This window comes from Cutaneotrichosporon oleaginosum (assembly GCF_008065305.1).
Source record: "Cutaneotrichosporon oleaginosum strain ATCC 20508 chromosome Unknown ATCC20508_contig06, whole genome shotgun sequence".
NCBI lineage: Eukaryota > Fungi > Basidiomycota > Tremellomycetes > Trichosporonales > Trichosporonaceae > Cutaneotrichosporon > Cutaneotrichosporon oleaginosum.
The window spans coordinates 1,096,287-1,114,247 of NW_027072175.1; the positions used below are offsets into that span (position 1 = coordinate 1,096,287).

Here is a 17,961-nt window from a genome sequence, read left to right on the forward strand (position 1 = left end):
ATACGATTTTAAATAGCCCGCGTCGGGAGAGTGGGTAGATATTCTTCTCGATCGCAGGTCGAGAGTCTAAGAATTGGTGGCGAAGGCGTGATCTGCTCTCGCCTATGTGCTGCGCGGCGCGGCGTCGCTGGGCGCCGCCGGCGCCGGCGCCGGCGCCTCCTCGCCGTGCCCCCGCGGTATGTCCTTGAAGCGGCACGTGTCGCCGTACGTGCACAGCTCGCCGCGCGGACAGCGGTGGCCGTACACGCACTCGTTCTCCTTGAAGTGGCAGCGCTTGGTGCGGACGTACGGGCAGATGATCTCCTTCGCGAGACGCTTGAGCTCGTCCAGCTGGTCCTCGTTGAGGCTGTACGTGTGCGAGTACTCGCACTCGTCGCCGTTCTTGCATCCCCACGGCGAGAGGTAGAAGGTGTGGCACGGGCGCGGCTTGAGGTTGCGCACGGTGGGGACGGGGGCCGCGCGCGCGGCCGTCTTGTTCTTCTTCGCGGCGCGCTTCTTGTCGTCGTCCGTCGAGAGCAACGCCGAGCCGAGTCGCTGCGTCCGGCCGCGCGGGTCTTCGAGGCGCACATTGGCCGCGCCGTTCACGAGCGCCTCCCATTCCACGACCTCGATCTCCACCTCGCCGTCGGCGGGGGGCGTAGTCGGCGCCACGACGACAGACGGCGGCGTGGGCGACGGGAGCGACGCGTCCTCTGGCTTCTGAGTGCGGCTGCCGCGACGGCCCTTTTTGCTCGTCGGGGTGCCCGCGAGCGGGGAGGGGATGCGGCTCGTGCGGAAGAGATCGGGGATCGAGACGCAGCGCGACGCATACGGCTGCAGCTGGAAGGGGAGTTCGTTGTAGCCCTGCAGAATGACGACTTTGGATAGGCCCGTCGTCGTCTCGAGCGAGGCCAGCACGGGCGCATACGAGTTGTCGTGCGACACTCCTAGAATGATGGTGCCGCACTGCACGTGCGTAGAGTATAGCTTAAGATGCTCGCGGACCTTTGCGTCCGTCGCCTCCTTGCCGTGTCCGGCGTCGACCACTGGTGTCAGTGCTGGTGGTTGTTCGCGCTACTCACCACTGAAAAGGTCGTGAGCAGAGGCAAAGCCCTGCCAGAACGAATCATAGACGGCCCACGAGGGCACGGACCCAGACTGATATCAGCTTGCTGCCTGTGCGCGACAAATTCGTTGGGCTCACCTTGACGAGGGCGTGGCCGAGACCAGCCTTGTTGAGGAAGACCTGTACCACGACCTGGCCTAAATCGCGGGGCTTGGCGTCCTTCTTCTCGCTCGGCATGATGCTAACGTCACGCGACACGCGGCCGGCGAGGCTAGGCAGCGCGGCGACGAGCGCGCGGGCCGCGGCCTGGCCGCCGGCGTAGCCCTTGCTCAAGTGTTCGTCCTGGAACTGTAGTAGTCAGCTCGACTTGGTTCTCGCGACTTACGATCAGGCCATCGCCGTCGATGAGGGCAACGGAAAACTTAGGGCGGCCCTTGGCCGGGTCTATGCTGCCGAGACGGCGGCACTCGCGCTCACAGCGCTGCCATTGGTCGCGCCAGAGCTCAACCTCAGTGCGAAGGCGTATGAGCTCGTCGTTCTGGCGGCACAGAGGCTCAAGTATGCTGGACAGGGCGGTGAGGTGATACTGGGCGGCCTGGGCGGGCTCCGTAGCTGGGTTTGGAGAAGCTGTACTTGAGGCAGCTGGGCTACCAAACGCAGCGTTGCCCATGGCTCCACGTGCTCTCCCAATAGGTGAGGGGAAAGGCTGGTCCATGAACGCCAGGCTTGGAGCGGTGGGGGTCGCAGAAGTGCCGGTGCCCGTACCCGAGCTTTGCCGGTGCATGCTCGCGTCTCTGGATCGTGAGCCCGCCTCGAGCCACTCGTCGTTGCTAGGCCAACGCGAAGGCGAATCTGAGCGGTCCATGCCGCCCACGCCAAAGCCTGTGCGGCCGCGCAGCGGCACGCCCGGTCCAGCACTGGCGAGTGGCGGAGCGATGCCGAAGCGGCCGAAGCGGGAACGGTCAAGATCAAGCTGTCGCTGGCCGTGCGCCATCAGGGCGTTCAAGTCGAGCTCGTCACCGTCCGAGGACGCCGTCTGCGGGTTAGACCGCGGCGTGCTGGGTCTACCGGCCGCAAGCGAGGAGGAACGCGCATGGTGGCTGGGCGCCTCGCCGATCGCACCGTGGGGTGAGGGCGCAGGAGACTGCGTTCGGGCCGAGGCGCGGACTGCGTCCATTACTGTTGAGAGTTGATGAGCTTCAGGTTTGGCAGACAGGTGACGCCTGCGCAGCTAGATGAAGGCGGCTTCTTGACTGAGAAGTCACGCGAGGCGAGATCGAAAGGGGTGGCTTGATGATAGTGTTCAGGCCTGCGGGTTGCGCGGGGCGAGGCCCGATTGACGGGAGAACGAGGGGTTGTCGCCTAGAGGTGTCTCTCTCGATGAGTGAGAGGCAACAGACAACGATGAGAGGGTGTTAGGTGGGGAGGAGGGAGGGGGAGAAAGGGGAGAAGAGGGGGGAGAAGAAGAAGGTGATGCGGTAGAGATAGAGGTTGACTGGTGTGAGGAGAGAACTGGAAAGACAAAAGCGAGGAGTGGGAGTTGGGGGGGGAAAGTTTGATTAGCTTTTGGCCACCCGAAATATTGATGACTCGCTTTGAATGAACTTATAAGAAGTTGGAGTGAAATCTCTGATAATCTTGGAACCTCGCGTATCTCGCACGGCAGAAGATGATAATCCACCCGGTCGCATCACGTGACTCGACTGGTGATTATCTTGGAGCTGGAAATGACACGGATTTGCCACGGATTTGCCACGTGGTAGGGGAGGTAATAGGTAATGAAGTGGACATGTGCAGGGACAGGCACTTTGACAGGCACTGAGGATGCATAAGAGAGTGCCAGAGTCCGTCGTCGGAAGCAGACTACAGACTGTCTCGCGTGTCTCGGATCCCACGGTTGCAGGCGAATGCACAGCGGAGAGCGGAAAGCGGAAAGCTGAGAGAACAACGATGGAGCTGGTTGGACAAGTGCCAAGCATGACTCGAGAGCAACCAAAGATCTCGTCATAATGATCATGCGAACGGTGGCGCGGGTCGTAAAAGGTCGCGATATCAATGGCGTGATTGATTATTTGGCTCCAGCCAGCAGCCAGGGTGGGCTGCAGTCGCCGGATCGCCGTTGATCGGTAGCTGGACGCGTTGGCGTGCATGGCTTGACAATCAATGGTGTGCTCGCTCATCTCCCTCCTAATCCGACCTTCCTTCCCCACGCCATGTACGCCATGTACGCCATTCACAGAGAGGCACATGGAGGAGACCCCCATGCTGGTCCTTCAGCCTCGGTCTACATGCATCCAGTCATCCCCGTCATCCCATCCTACATAAGTATTGTACCCCTCCCCTCTCTCTTCTCATCCATCCTTCTTCTCATCACCATCACCATCGCTCTCAACCTCAACGTCTCTCTCACTCTTCCTAACTCCTCAACCCCCCACATTCTAACAAGCAACAATGGGTCTTCGTCTTGGTGACACCGCCCCCGACTTTGAGGTATGTTGCTCTCTCTCTCCTTCGCACCCTCATCGTCACCTGCCTCGTCACCATCACTACCATCACTACCATCACCATCATTTCCCAGCCAGCACGCACCTTGGGGTTGCTGCAGGCTGAGGCGCCTCCAGCAAGTTCTGGAGTAATCCGAGCTGCACTGTACTAGAATACTCACAGACCGTGGGTGATCTGGTCACAGCGGGCAAGGAAGGATCAAGTTGCGGTTCCTGCTCGTGAGCAGTAGTACTCGCTTCCCTCCTCGGAGATCGGTGGCCTGGGGTTTCGAGCGGTCCAAGTCCCGTGGGAGGATGACGACCAGAACTTCATCTCCGTGCCTCGGCTCGCTACCGATGGGTATATGCAAGATGGGCCCAAAGCACTGCTGCATGCTCGGAGCGCAGCCCATCACTCCAGAGCCTCCACCCTCCCTCCGTCGCCCTCTCCCCGCCAACCAGACAGGCAGCCCAAATTAACCCCAGGCCGAGACCTCGCAGGGCCCCATCAAGTTCCACGAGTACATCAAGGACTCGTGGGCCATCCTCTTCTCTCACCCAGATGACTACACCCCAGTGTGCACCACTGAGCTCTCGGCGGTCGCTCTCTCGTCGGCCGACTTCAAGTCGCGCGGTGTCAAGGTGAGCCGCACCGATGGTCGATCCTCCAACGCTTTGCTGACACTGTGCACCTGTTTCTCCTGACACTCTCGCATGTTTCTCTCCTCTCTTTTCATGATAACAGCTCATCGGCCTCTCGGCTAACGACGTTGAGTCGCACCATGGCTGGATCAAGGACATTGGTGAGCGCCCGACGCCATCTACAGCGGCTGACAAATCAGACGCCTTGACCAACGGTGCCGACCCCCTTGACTTCCCCATTGTCGCCGACAAGGACCGCAAGATCTCGGTGCTCTACGACATGCTTGACCACCAGGACGCTACCAACGTCGATGCCAAGGGCATGCCATTCACCGTCCGCTCAGTTTTCATCATCGACCCCGCCCAGAAGATCCGCCTGACACTCACGTACCCCGCGTCGACGGGCCGCAACTTCCCCGAGATTTTGCGCGTCATCGACTCGCTCCAGCTCGGTGACAAGTACAAGATCACTACTCCGGCCAACTGGCGCGCACCTGGCGGCACGGACAAGGTCATTGTCCACCCCTCGGTCCAAGGCGAGAAGGTCAAGGAGCTCTTCGGTGACGACGTCGAGGTGGTTTACGTGAGTCACAATCACGATAGATTAGAGCTGACCTCAGCCCTACCTCCGGTTCACCTCGGACCCCTCGAAGAAGGAGAAGGCGTGAATTGTAGCAACAAAACCCGGCGCCTGAGCGCCCACATCAGGAAGGCCTCGCTCTGGTATTTTCGTAATTGTAATATGATGACGAGTTGTTGAGCAGTTGCAGGGGCTAATGGGCAGCATTCACTGATCGCTGACCAGCTGACGCTCGCAACTACTGGGTAGCGAGCACGCTATCACCCTCCACTACTGAAATAGTACAGTCTCGGACTTCTATTGCGGATTCGACCGAGGTCGGCTCAAATAACACTTGATTCGTTTCGTGGCTCCCGTTTAGCAATCAGCGATCACAAAGCTCGTGTCTACCGCATGGACCTGCCGCTCACAACGTTACCCGCCCGCCACAGCCTCCGTATAAACACTTCTGATTACATCAATCCTTCCTGCAAACGTTTGATACGCATCGGCCCGCGCTCGTCGATGGCATGCTCGCGCGTGAACTCATTAATGCTCTCGTAGGGATGGACACGAGTCCCATGCCCAAGGCTACCATGCGAGGCAAAAGTCTGGCCCTGGTAATAGGCCGAGTACGCGGCGAAGCGTACCTGCGGATTGCTCTTGAACGTGCACGCGTCCGCATTACCCGCGCATCCGGCACAGTGCCCGAGATGCGCCTCGGCATGATGCCCGTAATCAACAATGCGCAGCATCAAGCAATTATAGTCGAAGCGCTCGCAGATGGAACACCGCAGGCCGCGGGGCACGGAAAAGTGCCGTCCCTCGCGCTCGGCGCGGATGATCGTCAGCTCCTTGTTCTGCTTGCCGCCGATGCGGCCGCGCAGGCGCTCCTTCTCCGCCTCGGTGAGATGCGGGTAGAACTCGTGCTCGAGGATATGCGCGGCGAGCTTGAACTGCTTGCCCTTGCGCTTCCCGCCCTTAGCCTTCTCGGGGAGCGTGCACGGCGGCGCCTTTTTGCCCTCGTCCTTCTCCTTCCTCCGCCGCTTCTTCGGCTCGCCCGCAGCCGGGCTCTCGGGTTGGGAATGGGGCGTGGCGAGCCGCGTCTCCGGCGGCGACGAGCTGGCGGGCACCAGCAGGCCGGCATGCGTGGCGGGACTGGAGAGGGGGAGGGGCAGGGGCAGGGGCAGGGGCGGATATTCGGAGGGACCGGGGTGGGCGTATGTCGCCGGGTAGTTCCCCGTGCCCTGCCCCTCGAGCGCCGCGCACATGTCTGAGTACTGCTCGGGCGGGTAGGTGTAGGGATATGTCTGGTCTCCCGGGTCGAGTGTGGAGAGGGTGTCCAACCCGTTTAGCAGAAACTGCGGCCAGCCGCCATACTGGTCGAGTGCAGGCTGGAGCTGCGGGTCCAACGCGGGTGCGGCGGTGAAGAAGGGATAGAGAGCGGGGTTGGCGGAGCTGCCGGCGTAAGTGTTGGAGGCGGAGGGGTAGTCCAAGGCGGCGGCGTCCATGTACGTCGCGGAGGGGTATGTGGGGGCAGGGGCAAGGGTGGGGGCGGGGGCGGGGAGCGAGGCAGGAAACGAGGCAGGGGCCGCGGCAATGTTCGTGTATACCGAAGGAGGAGCGTTCACGTGTTCCGAGGTAGGAGTGTTCAGGAAGCGCGCGAGGATATCGTCGATGTATCCGAACGCGCTGGAGCTGCCGTCCACCGGCGCCTCCGGCATCTCGGGGATGAGCGTGGGGGACGCGGGGTTCACGGAGGTCGTGGCCGGCAGCTCGAACTGATACACTGGAGGTGTGAGCGACGTGTCGGCAGCTGGAAGAAGGCTGCCGAGGGTCGCAGAGACGTCGACCGGGAGAGCAGCGTCCCGATTGGTGGTGCCACTCTGGAGTAGGGGAGTGACACCGTGGCTTGCTGCGGCATAGTCGAAAGTCGCAGCCTGCTGGATATTCGACGAAGCTGAGGGGCCATTGTCAAGACTTCCGTCGTCGCTGCACGGCCATAGGTCGTTGTCACCGGTCCCGGCAATAAGGGTGGCCAGCGCGTTGTCTATGTGTGCTTTCAGGTCAAGAGTATTGGCGTCGAAGGGAGGCAGTCCAAGGGCGGCGAGAACGTCGAGAGTCGAAGGGTCAAAGGGGACATTGTCGTCGCTGGAGGGGCCAGCACCTGCCGTGGCGGCGGCCGGCTGAGCGGGCCCTGCAATGGAAAGAGTGTGGTCGATTGGGGGAACAGCGTCGGGAACGGAAGGGGGAACGGGAGCCTCGGTTGTGGCGGGAATCGCACTGTCGAAGCCAAAGTACCGCAGAATATCGTCTTCAGGCGGCGGCGCGCTGGACGCCGCCAGATTCTGGATGAACGCCCGCAAGTCGAAGTCCATTGGCGGGGATGTGAGGGGGGTTCTGGGGTGGAAAATATCGCCGTCAGCAGCATAGGGTATATATCATGGTCTCTGCGCCGACGACTCCAAGATTGGGAGTAGCAAAGCAAGTCAGTGGTCATTAAAGTCTATTGTGGCATGAGCGGACAGTGAAGCGTGATGGTGAGCGGGGCGTGAAGGCTGATGAGATAGCGTCTCCATTGTAGCTCCGAGGCTGTGTCATCAGTGAGAGGGGGATGAAGGCCGGGTGGGGGAAAAGAGAGAGCTTATAGCGGTTTGTGATGGGGGTAGCGCCTCGAGAGAGTGATGGGCCGCACTGACAATGGGAGATGGGCGGGGCGAAGCAATGCGGTCGACAACGCAGTAGCTGAGGGAGCAGAGAGCTCCGGTATCAGCGGAGATGTAGTAAAATGAGGGACTCGTGGGGAAGATGAGCGGGGCAGAACTTTTTAGAGCATTTATAAGCTCGTCAGAGAGATGAGTGCTCGATAAATGCAGGCCGCCATGCTTATCGAAGACTGTTTGTTCGATATTTCTCGCCATCTGTGCCTGATCGAGTGCCACAACGAGCGTTTTTCACAACTCGTCAGCCACACCTCGCTGGCCTGCACCTACGCAAGGCCGGTCTCCAGGAGTTTGTGGTGATTGCCCTCTCTTGGCTGCCAGCTCACGGGTGCATAGATTAACGAGGGCTGTAATGAGGTTTGGGGGTTAGTAACATCTGGCTAAAGTACTGTAGTCAGGCATTCTTGCGGATCATCTTTGAAGTGCAGTCCGAGCCGAGTCCAATCTCAAGGACAGTCACCCCCATCTCTGTCCCACCAAACATGCACAGCGCGCCATCGCCGACCGTCGAGCACACACGTCGCGGTGTCCAGCATACATCCTTCTGCCTGATTCAGGAGGGGCGGATAAACTCGGCTCGTCTCGCTTCCGACCACCAACCGACACTGCCATCGACGCCACCACGAACACCCCACTCGTCTCACCACATCATCGCTCATGTCGTTTCTCGAGACCCGCGTCCCGCCACCGCTCGTCGCCGCCATCTGCGGCTACGGAATCACGGCCCTTGCGGCCCGTTTCCCGGAGTACACGCGCGACGTCCCGCACCGCCCGTATGTCGCCGGCGGCATCGCGGCAGTCGGCCTCGCGATCCAGCTGAGCGCCGTGTTCACGTTCCGGCGGCACCAGACGACCGTGAACCCCTTCACGCCGGACAAGTCATCCTCCATCGTCCGCACCGGCGTGTTCGCACTCACCCGCAACCCCATGTACCTCTCGCTGTGCATGGCCCTCGCCGGATGGAGCGTGTACAAGCGCGCACCGATTGGCGTGGCCGCCATCGCCGCCTTTGTTGCGTACATTACCCGCTTCCAGATCATTCCGGAGGAGCGGGCGCTGAGCAAGAACTTTGGAGCCGAGTACGCCGACTACCTCAAGAGCGTGCGGCGGTGGATCTGAGAGTTGAAGCAGGATGAATGTCTGGTTTCAACAACAGGAACTGCGACGCGCAACCGAATATACGATAGTACGATCTCATGTATGCGTCCACGCTTGTTCCATGGCAACGTCCACAAAGACGAGACGAAGCGTTCAGGAAAACGGAGAGCATCAGCCAAGCCGGTCGAGTCTTTTTCTGGCTCGGCCGACTTGGCAAAAGCTATGGTCGCCATGCAGAGTGCGAGCGGCTCACCCACGCCGACCGGTCATGTTCGGCTCACTGGTGACGCACTTGCGGATCGGAGCGGAGCAACCACGTTCCGCTGAAATGCCAATGAGCCATGAGCCAAAACGCATCCCACACTTTGCTTGATCTTTCTCACTCTCCCACCATCAGCATGACTACCGGAAAGTGGCGTCGCGTTGCTGCACCTGCGCTCCAGCGCTCCTCGCACAGCCTCAACGTCGTGGGCGGCAAAGCCTACATCTTTGGCGGGTGCGTCGGGCCTTTCCCCTCCGCTCCTCGCTGACAGCAGCGAGCTCGAGTCCCGCACACCCGTCGACAACGCCATGCACGTCGTCAACCTCGCCACGGGCGACTACGAGAAGATCGAGGCGGACGGCGCGCCGCCCCTCCGCGTCGGTCACGCGGCCGCAGCCATTGGCCGGAGCATCTTCCTGTTCGGTGGAGTGAGTGACCGCGCTAGTCCTCTCTCGCTTTTCGGGGTCTCTAGCTATCCCAAAGCGCTGACACCAGCGCGGCGGTCCCGCCATGGAGCCGCTGGAGGAGCAGGGCGCCGTGTACGAGTTCGACACGGCCGCCCGCTCGTGGCGCAAGCACACGCCGTCGGGCGCCTATCCCTGCGCGCGCAGCTACCACTGCGCGGCGGGCACGCCGGACAAGATCGTGGTCCACGCGGGCTGCGGCTCCGGCCCTCGCCTGTCCGACGCGTGGGCCTTCGTCCCCAGCGCTAGCGAATGGACGCAGCTGCCCGACGCCCCCCGCGCCGGGCGCGGGGGCGCCACACTCTGCTCCGAAGGCGGGGCGCTGTGGCGCTTCGGCGGCTTCAACGGCGTGACCGAGCTCGGCGGGGCCATCGACACCTTCTCCAAGGATGCGTGGGCATCGGCCCGCTTCGGCGAGGAGGTCGGCCTCTCGCGCGACGCTGCGGCCACTCTGCAGCAGAGCAAGGGCACCGGCCCCGGACCCCGCTCCGTCGCGGGCATGCATGCCGTCGGCGAGCGCCTTGTCGTCGTCATGGGCGAGGGCAAGCCGTCCATCACGGGCGGGCATGAGGCGGCTGGCAACTTCTGGGACGACGTGTGGACGTACACGCCTTCCAGTGGGGAGTGGGCTGAGGTCGCGATCGAGGGCGAGAAGCCCAACGCGCGAGGATGGTTCGCGAGCGACAGCACCGCGGACGGCGTGGTGGTCCACGGCGGCCTCGACGACAGCAACACGCGTCTCTCGGACCTGTGGGTCCTCAGGCTTGAGTAGATCAAGCTTGAGTAAGTACTTGCCCATGACGGAAAAGGAGGCGTTGTACATAGAATGCATATTATGAGCCCGATTATACTACGCCTGCGCGCTGACATTCTGAACCTGCACCAGCTCATAGTACTCGCCCTTGAGGGCCATGAGCTCTGCGTGTGTGCCCTTTTCTACCACTGTGCCGGCTTTCATAACGTAGATGAGATCGGCATGCTGGATTGTGCTGAGGCGATGCGCAACGGCAATGACTGACCGGCCGCGTCGCGCAGCCTCGAGTGCAGCTTGCACGGCGCGCTCGCTGGCCGAGTCGAGCGCAGCCGTTGCCTCGTCCAGAAGCAGGATCGAGGGGTTGCGGAGCAACGCACGCGCAATCGCCACCCGCTGCCGCTGTCCTCCCGACAGCTGCGCGCCGTGGTCACCGATGTCCGTGTCGAGACCCTCGGGGAGCGAGCGGATGAACTCGGCGATATTAGCGCCCTCTGCGGCTGCCCACACGCTCTCGTCGGACACGGCGTCGGGGTCCGACGCGCCGAGCGACATATTGAATCGCAGCGTGCCGGAGTACAGCACTGGCTCTTGGGAAACGATGGCCATGATGGCGCGGTAGGCGGTGAGGTCGAGCGTGGCGATATCTCTCCCGCCGAGCGTGATACTGCCCCCGTCAGGAGCGTAAAAGCGCTCGAGGAGCGCGAGGACGGTCGACTTGCCGCACCCGCTGTGCCCGACGAGCGCGACAAACGCGCCCGGCGGCACGTCGAGGCTCAGGCCGCGGAGCACGGGCGCCGGGTTGGTGGGATACGCGAAGGACACGCTGTCGAGGCGCAAGTGACCGGGCGCGACAGCCTCGTCGGTCGGCGGCAAGGGCGGCGGCGCGCCGTCGATGAGCCCGAAGACGCTTTTGGCGGCCGCGCTCGCCTGCCCCGCATCCGGTACAAAGCCGAAGACGGACCCAGAGTTGACCGCGGCGAGGACGACAGCCGTGAGGCCGGTGAAGAAGCGCTGCGTGTCGTAGCGTCCGTCGGCGACGAAGCGGGCACCGACGTAGAAGACCAGCGCAATCGAAAGAAAGCTCATCGCTTGTGACGCCGCGTACAGTGCGTTGCTGCGCAGACTCGTGTGCGTTGAGCGCGCAGCCGCCTTCTCAAGTGCCGCCGAGTAGCGCGTACGCACGTCCACCTCGCGCCGCAGCGCGACGACTGTCTTCAGCGCGCCCACCGCTTCCGTTGCCATCTGCGCGCTGGCCTGATGCACAGCCTGCACGCGCACAGCGGCGAGAACGACGACACGCAGGCGGATGTATCCTGCCGAGAAGACGAGGGGTACCGTCGCGATACCGACGAGTGCGAGGAGCGGCGCATAGGCCAGGCCGACGATGCAGCCGCCGATGATCGTCACGAAGGCCTTGAGCGCCGCGCCGAGCGTCACGCCAAACAGGCCCTGGATTTTTTCTGGCCCGTCACTGATGCGCGCGACGAGCCCGCCCGAGTTCTCGCCGTCAAACCACGCGATCGGCCGGCGGAGGGTGGCACTAAAGGCCGCACTGCGCAGCTTGCGGCTCAGCTCCCATCCGGAGCGCTGGCTGCCGAGGATCTCGCAGGCGACAGAAAGGCCCGCCACGAGCGCGACGACGAAGAAGAAGATCGCCTTCGTCTCAAGTGCACCCTTGATCTCCGAGAGGGGGAGCTCAAAGTCGGCGATCGTCAGACCGAGCAAAATTGCGTATACCGGGAAAGCCATGCCGTTCACCACTGCGCCGGTGAAGCAGAGCGCGTACCAGCCCCACATATCGCGGTTGATTTTGAACACGCGCGCACTCATCGCGCGCAGGCCGAACCGCATGGCCTTCTCCTCCTTCTTGCTCTCCACCTCAGCCATGACGAGTGCAGCGTCCTCTTCGTGCGTCGTCTTGGCTGAAACGCCTCCCTCCTCGACCTCGGCCTCCTCCAGCTTCTGGTGCTCCACAAGCCCGGCATAGACCCCGCCGAGGGCGAGGAGGCTGTCGTGCGTGCCCTGCTCCGCCACACGCCCGTCCGCGATGACGAGAATCTTGTCAGCGTTCCGCACCGTCGCGAGGCGATGCGCGACGACAACCGTCGTGCGCCCCTTTGCCGCTCGGTCCAGAGCGTCCTGGACGATGCGCTCAGCGTGGGCGTCCAGTGCGCTCGTCGCTTCGTCCAGCAGCAGTATGCGTGGGTTCGAAACGATGGCCCGCGCGATCGCGATGCGCTGCCGCTGCCCGCCCGACAGGCGGGCGCCGCGCTCGCCCACCTCCGTCTCATACCCCTTTGGAAGGCGCTCAACAAACTCGGCGTTCGCGGCGTGGCACGCTTCGCGCACCATCTTATCCTTCTCTTCCGCGCTGGAATGCTCGTAGGGCGTGCCGATGAGCCCCATCTCTACGTTCTCACGGATACTTGTCGCAAACAAGACAGGTTCTTGCGACACGAGCCCAATCTGTCCCCGGAGCCACCGCAAGTTGAGCGACGGGAGGACGGCGCCGTCGAGAGCCACGCTTCCAGAGGCGGGGTCATAGAACCGCTCCATTAGGGAGATTACTGTACTCTTTCCTCCTCCAGATGGGCCGACGAGGGCCGTCGTCTGCCCTGCCTCAAACACTGTAGAAAGGCCGTCGAGCACTGTCGTATCGGGCCGGCTGGGATAGCGGAACGTGACGTCGTCAAACTCGATGCGGCCCGCCACGAGCTGCGGCTGAGCGCCACCAGCATCCTCGCTGTCGATGGAGGGTACGCGGTCGATCGTCTCCCACAACTTGGCGGCGGCCGCGCGGCCCTTGAACACGTGCTGCATCTCGGGCGCGGCGGCCGAGATGCTGAATGTGCCCACGAGAATGGCCATTACACAGTTGAGCACCGTCCCGGCATCCGTCTGACCCTCGCTGACGAGGCGGCCGCCGTACGCGAATGCAATAGCGTACGCAATGTAGCTGACGAAGACTGGGTTAGATAGGACGGCGGTGGGACTCACAAGAGGTGCCGACGCCGACGCCTTGGATGACGGCGCATTTGATGCCTGCTTTGCGCGCTTGCATTGCAATGCCGTCGAAGCGGCGCGCCATGATGCTTTCAGTCTTGAACGCGTGCACTGTCCGGATGGAGCTAATGGCCTCCTCGGCGACAGAGCCGGCTTTGGCGACGAAGGCGAGGGCGCCCATGACAGCCTTGGGCATCAGGCGACCCATCGTGGCACCAACGACGACCTGTAGAGGCAGGAGGACGGTGAGCACGCCCGCAATGCGGGCGTTACGCGCGTACGCGACGACATGGCCGGTGACGAAGGTGGAGAATGTTTGGGCCAGGATCGCGATCTTCTCTCCCGTGGCGACCTGCACGAGGTGCGTGTCAGTCTGGATGCGGGCGGCGAGGGCGCCGGCCCCAAAATCATCAAAGTAGGCAACCTGGAGTCAGCGGTGTAGCAGCCATAGACTTGCCTCCTGTCGGAGCACGGCTTGGAGATACCGTTCCCGCACACGTCTACTCTGCGCCTCGCTCGTATACGTCCAAATGAGCATGTAGCCGTACGTGCAGACGAACATGCCGAGACCGATACCCATGAGGTAGAGGGCCTGGTTGCCCGCCGCAGTAATTAGGTTGGCCTTGGCCACCGCCAGCGCCGCCACCTCCTCGGCCCCAGAGGTGTGAGAGATTGCCTGTCGCGCCAGACCGAACTGGATGAGGGCATTCGCCATGTTCCCGAACATGAGAGACATGAGAGGCGTCGTGGACCCCGCCGCCGCGGCGAGGACGAGACCGATGAGCATGAGCGCCGTCTCGAGCGGCGTCGCAAAGCGAAAAAGCGCGCGAAACTTGACGGGCTTGGGGCCGGGTGGCGCCTTCCCCTTGGGCGAGGGCGTCGGTCCGCCCCGGTTTCTGCGGAGCCGCTTCCATCGTGGTGCAAGGGGCGCAGCTGCCTTGTCGCTCTTGCTGCTCGCCTCGACCTCGGTATGGTCTTTTTCGTCCATCGTCGCCATGTCTGCCGTGTCTTGGGCCTTCTCTTCCATCGTGAGATGGGAGTTGCGGAAAACGTTTCGGCGAGGACGGAGTCGTCAAGTGGTTCGTGCACGTGAGTCTTGGCTGAGTGCGGTTTCGGGTGGCGTACGGCCGAAACATCTTATCTGATTGGGCTCAGGCACCGTCTCTGCGGCATGAACCTCTGATTTTGCTGAGGCATGCAGCACGGCGTGCGACACGCACACGGGTCTTGAACAAGTGCTGCGCTAGCGTCATGCGGCATGCGGCGATGGCCGCGTTGCAGTCCCGCATGCGCTGGAAGCGCAGGTGGCCGCACCTAGGTCCCCGCAGAAGCGCTGGAGCAGGATCGCGTGATTCAGAAGACGATGTAAGCGCTCGGGGTCGAGCAGGCCTCAATTGGTGGCTCAACTGGAAAGGCGAGGTCGCAATTGTCAACTGGTCATGATCGACGGGGAACCAGACGTGCTCTTCCCAGGTCGATATACCTCTTGGACGACAGATAGCAGAACCAATCATAGTCGAGACGCCCTCCTGCGGCGCATCGATGGTCCTTCTTGAATCCGGTAAACGACTGTGTCGGATCAGCACACTTGGCCTGCCAACTGAAGCGGTGTTGATGAATAAATGAGTTGTGCTGGACGACACTCAGCGCGGAGTTCATCTGGCTGAACGATCTCGCCACTCACCACGTGCTAGGATGATCGGCACATCGTCGGGACGTCGGTCCGATGACATGCCGAGCAGTCATTCCTCGTCGACATAACCGACACCAATGTCGCGGAGTCACAATACAATCCCAACACCACGATGCGCTATGCCCCTCTCCGACGCATAATAACCTCACACGCCTCCTCCGGCAATGGCGCACACGTTGCACTCCACGACACGTCGGTTCCCCTCAATCCCGCCTTGGACGGCCAAGCGGGTCTAGCCCCGCTCTTCGCGACTCTCGATCTGCCTGTCCACACCCCTGCCACTCTCTCTGACCAAGATGTCAAGGAGGCCGAGGCACTGGTACCCAGCGTGGTCACTCCAGGCGGCGTCAACGCGCAGGTCACGGAGCTGGCGCCGGGCTTCCGTGTGGGCATGCACCGCACCAACAGCCTCGACTACAACGTCTTCGTGGCGGGGAGTGCGTGGTTGATCACCCCCAAGGGCGATGGAGATGGCGAGAAGGAAGAACGGACGCTCGTGAAAGCTGGCGAGGTCGTGGTGCAGAGGGGGACGCTACATGCCTGGGAGGCCACGGAGGAAGGAGCGAGATGGGTTACGGTCGTCGTGGCGGCGCTTCCAGTCACGATCGCGGGGCGGGAGCTGGAAGAGGTCATGTTCTGGTGAGTTGACGAGTTGTAAGGGTGCGCGCGGCGTAGAGACGGGCATGGGAGAACAGATTGGGATCCCATCCACTCTCAATGTTCCCTAGTCTTGTGATCTCCAACCGCGGACGGCCTACATGCCGCCAGATTCCGATGTGATGGGCGCAATCTCACGATGGGGAACATGGACAACTCTGCGTTCGCTAACGATTCAGAAGGCGTCAGTGTCCCCTCTCCACATGGAGGGTGCGGCGGCGCGGCGGGGGACCAGGCATCAGGAGACCCGCAACTCTGTGCCGACAACCCATTGGGCGCCTGTACTTGTTCATTAGCACACCGTACCCACTGTACCGATCACCGACAGTAGTGCGATGATGAAGAAGTCGATGTGAAACAACAGCAGCGAGCAGATGGAGCGGCATATGTCTGCCGGTTGGTCTACAATGGTGGTACTGGCCGCACACACGACATTACGTAGGCGCTGGGTGATCGGGAAAATGCTCCCGCTGGTGTTAGTTTCCATCTCGTTTTGCTGATCCACCGACCCAACTCGGCATTCCATCCACTCGCTCATCTGTCAGACATCATGTCAATTCAAGAAGCAACATCATCTCCAGATTTCAAGCGATGGCTCGTCACCACCCTTGAGCCAATGTTCGTCCCCCTCCTCCGTTCTCATTTTCCTCTTCTCGGCTTACGCTGACAACAGCTGCGACGCAGAGCCAGACGTTCTGGCAGAGTACTTCATCGCTTGGCTCGTAACCGACTCAGACCCAGCACGCGCGTCCTGGACAGACGCGCAATGGGAGGAGTACGCCGCCAACGATCTACAGGATTTCTTGGGCGATCACGCGCTGCCCTTCGCCAAGACCGCGTTTGAGACCATCCGCTCAAGGAGCTATGCCGCTGCCCCGCTACCCCAGGCCGCCGCATCCGTGCAATCGGCATCAGCGCCGGCTCCTGCACAGGCTCACCCACTCCCAGCCAACCCCCAAGCAGGGCAGGATGTCGAGATGGGCGAGATGACAGATGAGCCAAAACAGCGCCAGCGCTGCAGGGACTATCATGGTAGGTCTGACTCATTCTATGTCTGTCTTCCTCGCTCACCCCAGAACGAGGGTTCTGCATGCGTGGTGCCGACTGCCAGTACGAGCACAGCGACGACGTTATCATCCCCACCCCCGAAATGATGTTCGCGCAAATGCAGAACTTTATGGGCCCCCCTCAGCGTGGTGGCTTCCGCGGGCGAGGAGGACGCGGGCGCGGTGGACCACCCATGCCTTTTGACCCGCACATGGGGGGCATGATGCCGCCGATGTTCTTTCCGGGGGGGCCAGGAGGGCCAGGCGGCCCCGGCGGACCAGGGGGACCAGGCGGGCGAGGCGGTCGGCCCAGCCCATCGTCGGAGTTCGCCCTTGGCGCAACTAGGCCCCCGCGTGACCGCAACGGCAACACCTTGCTGATTACCGAGCTCCCGCGCGAGAACTGCAACATGGCCGCTATCACCGAGTACTTCTCGCAGTTTGGCGACGTGACCTCTGTTGCAGTGGAGGGACACAGCCGCCGCGCATTGGTGAGCTTCACAAGTAACGCAGAGGCGTACCAAGCATGGAAGAGTGACGCGGCTGTCTTCGGCAATCGCCACGTCAAGGTGCTCTGGCACAAGCCGCTGCCCGGGCACGGCGAGGCGGGGCAGAAGGCGCTGGCGGCGAGCAAGACATTGCTCGAGAACATGAAGCGCCTCGAGGCCGGCGAGGACTTGCAAGGCGCACACCAGGCCAAGCTCGAGGGCCCGGAGAGTCGGCTCCGCAAGACGCTCGCTGAGCTCGAGAACCGCGAGCGCCAGCAGAAGCGCGAGACTCTCATCGCAGAGCAGAAGGTGCTGTTTGCGCGCGCGGGCACCGCGTCTCAGGAGGACAAGATGGCGATCCTCGCCCGTGTCAAGGAGATCAAGCTCGAGATGGCCGCCCTCGACAACCCTCCAAAGGTCGAGATGAGCGACAAGGACAAGCTCGACGCGCAGCTCGCCAAGCACGGGATGGAGACGGCGGCTGGCGACGACGAAGAGCTGCTGCGCCTCAACGCGCAGCTGAGTGCGCTGCGTGACACGGTGAGTTAGCGGCGCTCATAGCGGGTCTACGCCTTTCCCGGGTGGCAGAGCTGACTTTAGGCCTCGACGATGGGCATCCCGGCACAACGCTACTCGCCGTACAATCGTGGCGCGCCCCGCGGAAGAGGGCGTGGACGCGGGCGCGGGCGCGGCGGCTATGCCGCCTTCGGCGCGATGCGCCTCGACAACCGCTCCAAGGCCGTGCACGTCTCAGGCGAGGGGTTGCAGGGCTCGGAGGACGTTGTGCTCGACTGGTACCGCTCGTCGGGCGGCAACGTCGAACATGTATCTGACGGTGTGGTAGTGACATATCCCAGCCGCGAGGCGGCGGAGAAGGCGCTCGCGCGTGGCACGGAGATCCCCGGCCTCAACGGAGAGATCAGCGCGCGCTGGCACGGCGGAGGTGGAGGCGGAGGCGAGGAGATTCAGGTCCATCTCGGCACGATCACGACCGAGATGGGCGATGACGAGCGCGGGGAGCGCGAGTAGGCGGACGGCGAATAC

At 62.4% G+C, this 17,961-nt stretch overlaps 7 protein-coding genes across 7 annotated transcripts; 4 read left to right on the forward strand and 3 right to left on the reverse strand.

Annotated features, from left to right (window-relative positions):
• Positions 1–102: 102 nt before the first annotated feature.
• COLE_06851 (uncharacterized protein) lies at positions 103–2,222 on the reverse strand (the record flags this gene model as incomplete). Its single annotated transcript, XM_018422769.2, has 4 exons — positions 103–1,025; positions 1,062–1,137; positions 1,184–1,393; positions 1,431–2,222. The coding sequence occupies 4 exons, from the start codon at positions 2,220–2,222 to the stop codon at positions 103–105; spliced, it is 2,001 nt and encodes a 666-aa protein (XP_018280062.1).
• Positions 2,223–5,202: 2,980 nt separating this feature from the next.
• COLE_06852 (uncharacterized protein) lies at positions 5,203–6,240 on the reverse strand (the record flags this gene model as incomplete). The annotated part of the gene is made up of 1 exon (XM_018422767.2): positions 5,203–6,240. The coding sequence occupies one exon, from the start codon at positions 6,238–6,240 to the stop codon at positions 5,203–5,205; it is 1,038 nt and encodes a 345-aa protein (XP_018280060.1).
• Positions 6,241–8,109: 1,869 nt separating this feature from the next.
• Positions 8,110–8,571, forward strand: COLE_06853 (uncharacterized protein; the record flags this gene model as incomplete). Its single annotated transcript, XM_018422766.2, has 1 exon — positions 8,110–8,571. The coding sequence occupies one exon, from the start codon at positions 8,110–8,112 to the stop codon at positions 8,569–8,571; it is 462 nt and encodes a 153-aa protein (XP_018280059.1).
• Positions 8,572–8,948: 377 nt separating this feature from the next.
• On the forward strand, positions 8,949–10,048 carry COLE_06854 (uncharacterized protein; the record flags this gene model as incomplete). The annotated part of the gene is made up of 3 exons (XM_018426569.2): positions 8,949–9,046; positions 9,087–9,240; positions 9,308–10,048. 3 exons carry the CDS (start codon positions 8,949–8,951, stop codon positions 10,046–10,048), a joined length of 993 nt encoding a protein of 330 aa, XP_018280058.1.
• A 78-nt stretch (positions 10,049–10,126) lies between these two features.
• On the reverse strand, positions 10,127–14,021 carry COLE_06855 (uncharacterized protein; the record flags this gene model as incomplete). The annotated part of the gene is made up of 3 exons (XM_065626504.1): positions 10,127–12,996; positions 13,028–13,457; positions 13,491–14,021. 3 exons carry the CDS (start codon positions 14,019–14,021, stop codon positions 10,127–10,129), a joined length of 3,831 nt encoding a protein of 1,276 aa, XP_065482198.1.
• An 817-nt stretch (positions 14,022–14,838) lies between these two features.
• On the forward strand, positions 14,839–15,369 carry COLE_06856 (uncharacterized protein; the record flags this gene model as incomplete). Its single annotated transcript, XM_018422765.2, has 1 exon — positions 14,839–15,369. The coding sequence occupies one exon, from the start codon at positions 14,839–14,841 to the stop codon at positions 15,367–15,369; it is 531 nt and encodes a 176-aa protein (XP_018280056.1).
• A 564-nt stretch (positions 15,370–15,933) lies between these two features.
• COLE_06857 (uncharacterized protein) lies at positions 15,934–17,946 on the forward strand (the record flags this gene model as incomplete). The annotated part of the gene is made up of 4 exons (XM_018425746.2): positions 15,934–16,001; positions 16,057–16,415; positions 16,460–17,457; positions 17,518–17,946. The coding sequence occupies 4 exons, from the start codon at positions 15,934–15,936 to the stop codon at positions 17,944–17,946; spliced, it is 1,854 nt and encodes a 617-aa protein (XP_018280055.1).
• Between the last annotated feature and the right edge of the window lie 15 nt (positions 17,947–17,961).